The 8,901-nt window shown below is 42.4% G+C and overlaps 1 protein-coding gene across 1 annotated transcript in view; it reads right to left on the minus strand.

Moving 5' to 3' along the window:
* Positions 1 to 3,906: 3,906 nt before the first annotated feature.
* Positions 3,907 to 8,901, minus strand: part of LOC111953337 (T-cell-specific surface glycoprotein CD28) — a 24,292-nt gene continuing 19,297 nt past the window's right edge. Inside the window, exons 2-4 of the mRNA XM_070435468.1 lie at positions 7,881 to 8,237; positions 6,882 to 7,021; positions 3,907 to 5,029 (exon numbers count right to left, since the gene is read on the minus strand). Of these exons, the coding sequence (XP_070291569.1) occupies positions 4,907 to 5,029; positions 6,882 to 7,021; positions 7,881 to 8,237 (620 nt within the window). The 3' untranslated portion in view covers positions 3,907 to 4,906. The remainder of the gene's footprint in view (positions 5,030 to 6,881; positions 7,022 to 7,880; positions 8,238 to 8,901) is intronic.

The raw sequence follows: 8,901 nt of genomic DNA on the forward strand, positions 1-8,901 counted from the left end.
CGGCTTGTCACCAAAAACACTCACAAACTTTTACAGAGGCACAATCGAGAGCATCCTGTCGGGCTATATCACCGCCTGGTACGGCAACTGCTCCGCCCACAACCGTAAGGCTCTTCAGAGGGTAGTGAGGTCTGCACAACGCATCACCGGGGGCAAACTACCTGCTCTCCAGGACACCTACACCACCCGATGTCACAGGAAGGCCANCGATGTCACAGGAAGGCCAAAAAGATCATCAAGGACAACAACCACCCGAGCCACTGCCTGTTCACCCCGCTATCATCCAGAAGGCGAGGTCAGTACAGGTACATCAAAGCTGGGACCGAGAGACTGAAAAACAGCTTCTATCTCAAGGCCATCAGACTGTTAAACAGCCATCACTAACATTGAGTGGCTGCTACCAACATACTGACTCAATCTCTAGCCACTTTAATAATAAAAAATTGGATGTAATAAATGTATCACTAGTCACTTTAAACTATGCCACTTTATATCATGTTTACATACCCTACACTACTCATCTCATATGTATATACTGTACTCTATACCATCTACTGCATCTTGCCTATGCCCATGCCATCGCTCATCCATGTATATTTTTATGTACATATTCTTATTCATTCCTTTACACTTGTGTGTATAAGGTAGTTGTTGTGAAATTGTTAAATTACTTGTTAGATATTACTGCATGGTCTGAACTAGAAGCACAAGCATTTCGCTACACTCGCATTAACATCTGCTAACCATGTGTATGTGACAAATTACATTTGATTTGATTTGGCAGTACGCCCAGACCTTGTTTTGAGAACAAACGAAAGATATCTCAGTTTCAAGGTCTCAGCTTAGAGATGAGAAGCCTCGTGAGGTGTTGGTCTGTCACATGTTATGGAACTGTATTGGTCGGTCACATGAATGAAACAAAACGGTAATGATTAATTCATTATGCTAAATCATGTAAATATAACTTATCTGTGTATAGCCGTATATAAGACAACTGCTGGGTCTGCCGAAGAAGAGCTCCTGGTTAACATGTGTACTGTAGTATGGTGCATTGAGTTGGTTGGAACCTCTTCCGCGTGCTGACAATAAACAAGGATTCATTTAAGATTGACTTCGAGTGTCCCTGTGTAAGGATTTCCACAACAGCGTGTTAACCCTTGCAAGGCTGCCGGCCCAGACGGCATCCCCAGCCGCTCAGAGCATGCGCAGACAAGCTGTCTGGAGTGTTTACGGACATATTACATCTCTCCCTATCCCAGTCTACTGGCCCCACATGCGTCAAGATGTCCACCATTGTCCCTGTACCCAAGAAAGCAAAGGTAACTGAGCGAAATGACTATTGCCCCCTAGCACTCACTTCTGTCATCATGAAGTGCTTTGAGAGGCTAGTTAAGGATCATATCACCTCTACCTTACACGACACCCTAGACCCACTTCAATTTGCTTACCGCCCCAATAGATCCACAGGCGATGCAATTGCCATTCCACTGCACACTGCCCTATCTCTTCTGGACAAGACGAATATTTATGTAAGAATACTGTTCATTGACTATAGCTCAGCATTCAACACCATAGTACCCTTCAAGCTCATCATTAAGCTTGATGCCCTGGGTCTGAACCCCGCCCTGTACAACTGGATCCTGGACTTTCTGACGGGCCACCCCCAGGTGGTGAAGATAGAGTTGTGGAATTATTGTAATCAAAAGGAGAGACTTTGATTTTTTTTAAACAATCAAACTTTATTATTTAATTACTGCAGTAATGGAGCTGGTCGGTAATCAACCCTGGAGGTGATCACTGAGAACTCAATTAGCTGGTTTGAGCCACAGCATTTTATAGCAAAGTCCATCCTCCTTCAGTCTACGGTAAAAGGTAAAAATCTGTTGTTCTGCCCCTAAACAAGGCAGTTAACCCACTGTTCCTAGGCCGTCATTGAAAATAATAATTTGTTCTTAACTGACTTGCCTAGTTAAATAAAGATTAAAAAAAAAAAATGTAGGAAAAAACACTTTGCTGATACTCAACACTGGGGTCTCACAAGGATGTGTGCTCAGCCCCCTCCTGTACTCCCTGTTCACCCATGACTGCGTGGCCACGCACATCTCCAACTCAATCATCAAGTTGCAGACGACACAACAGTAGTAGGCCTGAATACCAACAATGGCGAGACAGCCTACAGGAAGGAGGTGAGGCCCTGGGAGTGTGGTGTCAGGAAAACAACCTCTCACCCAATGTCAACAAAACAAAGGAGCTGATTGTGGACTTCAGGAAATAGCAGAGGGACTACCCCCTATCCACATCAACAGAACCGCAGTGGAGAAGGTGGAAAGCTTCAAGTTCTTCGTCGTACACATAACTGACAAACTGAAATGGTCCATCCACACAGACAGTGTGGTGAAGAAGGCGCAACAGCGCCTCTTCAACCTCAGGAGGCTGAATCAATTTGTCTTGGCACCCAAACCCTCACAAACCTTTACAGATGCACAATTGAGAGCATCCTGTCAGGCTGTACGGCAACTGCACAGCCCGCAACCGCAGGGCTCTCCAGAGGGTGGTGCGGTCTGCACAACGCCTCCCCGGGCACCCCGCTATCATCCAGAAGGCGAGGTCAGTACAAGCTGGGACCGAGAGACTGAAAAACAGCATCTATCTCAAGGCCATCAGGCAGTTAAATACTGTTAAATAGCCACCACTAACACATTAGAGGCTGCTGCCTTATATACATAGACATGGAATCACTGGCCACTTGAATAATGTTTACATGTTTTGCATTACTCATATATGTATATACTGTATTCTATCCTATTCTACTGTATCTTAGTCTTTGCCGTTCTGAAATTACTCGCCCAAATATTTATATATTTTAATTCCATTCCTTTACTTTAGATTTGTGTGTATTGTTGTGAAATTGTTAGATATTACTGTTAGATATTACTGCACTGTTTGAGCTAGAAACACAAGCATTTTGCTACACCCGCAATAACATCTGCTAAACACGTATATGTGACAAATAAAAATAAAATAAAATTTGATTTGATCTGCTTTGTCATTACAGTATGTAGATTGATGAGGAGGGACAAAAACTATTTAATCCATTTAGAATAAGGCTGTAATGTAACAACATTTGGAAAAGTCAAGGGGTCTCAATACTTCACGAATGCACTGTATATACAGTATATGTAATATATAATATACAAATAGTGCACTATAAAGAGAAAAGGGTGCCATTTGGTATGTAGCTACTGTTTCATTGTGACATGAAACCTGTACACCTCATAGCCTGTACAGCCCTCTCTCTGTAATTGATTATGGTGACTTGTTGTATAGGCATGCAACCTCCTCCGTCTTACAGAGACTGGACTGTTTATCATGCATCCTTGCGCTTTATTACAAATGCCAAGTCACTCACCCACCATTGCACATTGCACCAAATGGTAGGTTGGACCTCACTTTATATGCGCAGAAAGATACATTTGCATGTGTTCATCTACAAAGCCCTTTTGGGTAAACTCCCTCTTTACCTCTGTAGTCTGGTCTCCTTCACCACTAGCAGTTACCATACCCGGTCTGCTAGGTGGTTGCTACTTAAAGTCCCCAGGACATTCACAGTATTAGGCAAGACTGCCTTCTCTTCTTGTGCACCAGACTAACGGAATAGTCTACAATCCATGCTTCATCTAGATATGTTAGTGCCACTGAATGAATTTAAAATATTGATGGGAGACTGTTACAGAGGAGTGTAAATGTTTTTTTTTAGGCTGGATCATGTTGTTGTATTGTATTGTTGTATGTTTTAATTATGTAATGTATTGATTGTTGCTGCCTTCTTGGCCAGGTCTCCCTTGAGAAAGAGACTCTGGGTCTCAATGGGCTTTTCCTGGTTAAATAAAGGTTAAATAAAAAATGTAATAGTCTGTTGGTTTAATGCGTTTGCCCTATCTACATAGAAACTGCAAGGTGTGCAACATCAGGTGCAGTCCCTCTTATGCATACTCTAGTAAAAATGGCACAAAACACACGCTTCAAGGAAACAGTTGACAGGAAATGATGCTAGGTGTGTTTTTTTGTTTTTGTCATTACAGCAGTTTTTTTTTGTATTTTAACGTTTACTTGTGGCTGAGTTACTCAAGTTAACCCTCAAAGGACGAGTTGTAAGTTGTTCTATAAAAATCTGTAAACAATGGTTAAAACTCAAATATTGCAATACACTGAAAGAGTTGAGAGAGGCCTGTAGCTGGGGAATGCTCGATTTGAATCACCAGCTTGATTAGATAAAAAGAAAAATACTTAAGTACAGTAACAAAGAATTAGTCCATTAAAAGGACAAGCAGGGATTTATAATTCAGTGTGCCAGTTTCGATGTAAGATAGTCCCTTATTTTGATACATATACTGTACATGACAATCAGTGGCTCTCAGAGAGAGTGTGTGAAAATGTGGTTCAGTCCCCCCATATTCGGAAACCACTGTTTCCTGTGAGACCCATTCACCACAGAGCTAGGGTCTTCCTCTTCACTACACACCCACTACAAATCAGAGAGGATATCCCTGTGACTGTACGCTTAACCAAATTGTGTGTGTTGGCGTGTGTGTTCGTTCTCTACAGTATGCATGGGGATATTTTCTTATATAGTATGCTGCCCACAACTTCAAGACTCCATTCTCAATAGTTTCCAGAAGATCATATTACATCAGACTATAATTATTTGATTAACATTTCTAAGATAACTCTATCTTTATTTACACGCAATCAGATGTACAATTAGATGTACACCACATCATTTGAAGAGCTAGCTTTTGTATTTACATAAAGAACTGTCTGTTTCTCCAGTCAGCTCTCAAGGGCCAATAAAGGCTCAACTCTCGTGTTGCTTTTGTCTGAGAATGACTGATCTGAGGATGACTGATCAGTATCGTCCCATTCGGATTGGATGCTGGACCCCCTGCTTCTTCCTGGGCCCCCTGAGTGGAGCTTTGGGTTTGATGTTCATGTAGTCGCTCTGGGAACACTTCACTCTCCTCAGTCTGACCTGAGGATCAAATTCACAGAAAGAGGTGGAGAGTGAGTAGGGTGAGCTCTGTAAATGTATGCAGTGGTAGTTGCATAAAACTGTATCCATGTATCACTTGTGTTTTCAATACATACAGTACCAGTCAAAAGTTTGGACACACCTACTCATTCAAGGGTTTTTCTTTATTTTCTACATTCTACAATAATAGTGAAGACATCAAAACTACAAACGAAGTAACACATATGGAAACATGCAGTAACCAAAAAAGTGTTAAATAAATCAAAATATATTTTACATTGGAGATTCTTCAAAGTAGCTACCCTTTGCCATGATGACAGCTTTGCACACTCTTGGCATTCTCTCAACCAACTTCATGCGGTAGTCACCTGGCATGCATTTCAATTAACAGGTGTGCCTTGTTAAAAGTTAATTTGTGAAATGTCTTTCTTTCTTAATGCGATTGAGCCAATCAGTTGTGTTGTGATAAGGTAGGTGTGGTATACAAAAGATAGCCCTATTTGGTAAAAGACCAAGTCCATATTATGGCAAGAACAGCTCAAATAAGCAAAGAGAAATGACAGTCCATCATTACTTTAAGACATGAAGGTCAGTCAATTCAGAAAATGTCAAGAACTTTGAAAGTTTCTTCAAGTGCAGTCGCAAAAACCATCAAGCGCTATGATGAAACTGGCTCTCATGAGGACCGCCACAGGAAAGGAAGACCAAGAGTTACCTCTGCTGCAGAGGATAAGTTCATTAGAGTTAACTGCACCTCAGATTGCAGTCCAAATTAATGCTTCACAGAGTTCAAGTAACAGACACATCTCAACATCATCTGTTCAGAGGAGACAGCGTGAATCAGGCCTTCATGGTCGAATTGCTGCAAAGAAACCACTTCTAAAGGACACCAATAAGAAGAAGAGATTTGCTCGGGCCAAGAAACATGAGCAATGGACATTAGACCGGTGGAAATCTGTCATTTGGTCTGATGAGTCCAAATTTGCAAATTTTGGTTCCAACCGCCGTGTCTTTGTGAAACGTAGAGTAGGTGAACGGAGGATCTCTGCATGTGTGGTTCCCACCGTGAAGCATGGAGGAGGAGGTGTGATGGTGTGCTTTTCTGGTGACACTGTCAGTGATTTATTTAGAATTCAAGGCACACTTAACCAGCATGGCTACCACAGCATTCTGCAGCGATATGCCATCCCATCTGGTTTGCGCTTAGTGGGACTATTCACAGGACAATGACCCAAAACACACCTCCGGGCGATGTAAGGGCTATTTGACCAAGAACGAGAGTGATGGAGAGCTGCATCAGATGACCTGGCCTCCACAATCACCCGACCTCATCCCAATTGAGATGGTTTGGGATGAGTTGGACCGCAGAGTGAAGGAAAAGCAGCCAGCAAGTCCTCAGCATATGTGGGAACTCCTTCAAGACTGTTGGAAAAGCATTCCAGGTGAAGCTGGCTGAGAGAATGCCAAGACTGTGCAAAGCTGTCATCAAGGCAAAGGGTGGCTACTTTGAAGAATCTCAAATATAAAATATATTTAGATTTGATTAAAACTTTTTTTGGTTACTACATGATTCCATATGTGTTATTTCATAGTTTTGATGTTTTCACAATTATTTTACAATGCAGAAAATAGTAAAAAAAATTAGTAGGTGAGTAGGTGTGATGAGTAGGTGTGTCCAAACTTTTGACTGGTACTGTATTCTATATTACATTCTTGGACTAAATAGTTCATTATGCATTGAATTTATGCCAAGGCTTGAGAGTTTACTTATATTTTTTATCTCAGGAGGCAGCACCTCATGGATGTAAGACAAGTTACCATCTCTGTGTAAAGGAAGCGAGATGTCACTTACCAAGATAACAAAGGCGATGACAGTGACAGCCAGGCCATAGATGATGGTGACCCAGAACCCCAGCACCCATGCCCAAACAGGGACACCATCCACTCTAGAGCCTACACATCCCACAGTCTTTCCTGCCTGGCACTGGTATGCTGACCAACCAATCAGAGAGAGAGAGATGTGAGTTTTAAACTTGAAGGGGTAGTTTTACAGATCCAGATTAAGTATACTCCTGGGGTACTTGAGTTTTTACACTGAAAGTGCATTTTAAGTAAAATAAATAGGATAATCTAGGTCCAGGAAACTGGCCCGTTTGGCCTTTAACCACAAGTACATCATTAGAATATACACTAAGTGCATAAAACATTAGGAACACCTTCCTAATATTGAGATGCATCCCCTTTTGCCCTCAGAACAGCCTTATTCGTCGGAGGATGGACTCTACATTGTGTCAAAAGCGTTCCATAGGGATACTGGCCCATGTTGACTCCAACGCTTCCCACAGTTGTGTCAAGTTAATTGAATGACCTTTGGGTGGTGGAACATTCTTGATACACACGGGAAACTGTTGAGCATGAAAAACGCAGCAGCGTTGCAGTTCTTGACWCACTCAAACCGATGTGTCTGGCACCTACTACCATATTCTGTTCAAATGCACTTAAATCTTTGTCTTGCCCATTCACCCTCTGATTGGCAAATATACACAATCCATATTTCAATTGTTTCAAGGCTTAAAAATCCTTCTTTAACCCGTTTCCTCCCCTTTATCTACACTGATTGATGTGGATTTAACAGGTGACATCATTAAGGGACCATAGCTTTCACCTGGATTTACCTGATCAGTCTTTGTCATGGAAAGAGCAGGTGTTCCTAATGTTTTGCACACTCAGTGTATATTCCTTTAAATCAAGATATAGCATTTTGAACTACTGTGCGTGCATGCATGCCTGCGCGCATGCATGTGAATTTGTGTGTACTTGCATAGATTAGTTCCTTTTGAAGTAAACATACCTTCAACCAGGACCACAGTCTGAGTCTCGTCTTGTACTTTCTCAATGGGAGGTGGGTACATGGGTTGCCCCTCACAGGTATAGACCCCAGCGCGCTCCGTGGTCATTCCAGAGAGGACAAAACTGACYGTATGGTCCTGTTTGTTCACCCTCAGCCCCAGACCCTCCCCAACAGGACTCACGGCCTCTGTGGAGTTGTGGTTGTGAGCACTGTCGTGAGTGTGGTTGCCAACCTCGACCAAGCCCAAGTAAAGGTGGAATCTCATCTCCTCCTGGTCCTTGCCTGTCAGGTTGGGGCAGCTGACCGATGCAGTGCCGTTGACAGACACACGGACCACATGGAACGTTCTGAGCTTGTCTGGTGAGGGAAAGTCAAACGTCAAATAGAGGCCGTCAGTTGTGTGCGTTATATCAGGGGGAAGTAGACAAGGGCTCTGTTTTAATACTTCCCTCCTTCTTTCCTTGAAGAAATCACTCATCTGACACAGCAAGATTTGGTGAGTGCAATGGGGTGTAAACCTAGCCTGAGTGCCAGTTTATTTCTGCTCTCTTGCCAAGTCCTTATAGAATTGTCATGCCAAACAGATTACTGTGAGACCAGACTTTTTAGCTTGACAATGACAGCATTTGATTCACCGTCAACAGATCTGGGACCAGGCTAGTAGAAACCTACTCTGGTTACCAGTCTTTTTAGCTAACGTTCCACTCCTTGCCACTCCTGTCATTTGCCAAATTGCTTGTCTCTTTGATCTTGAACACACACACATACACAGCTATGTATTTCTATACTTGTGAGGACTAACAATGGATTCCCATTCAAAATCCTATTTTCCCTAACCCTAACCTTAACCCTAACCGTAACCCCTAACCCTAACCCCAATACTAAACCTAACCTTAATTCTAACCCTAACCCCTAAAATAACTTTTTTACTTGTTAAACATTATCAGAATTTTAGCGGACTTCTGAGGACTTTTGAAACTCACAAGTATAGTAAAACATGTCCACGCACGCACGCACGCAC

Source organism: Salvelinus sp. IW2-2015, linkage group LG27, assembly GCF_002910315.2.
Source record: "Salvelinus sp. IW2-2015 linkage group LG27, ASM291031v2, whole genome shotgun sequence".
Taxonomy (NCBI): Eukaryota; Metazoa; Chordata; class Actinopteri; order Salmoniformes; family Salmonidae; genus Salvelinus; species Salvelinus sp. IW2-2015.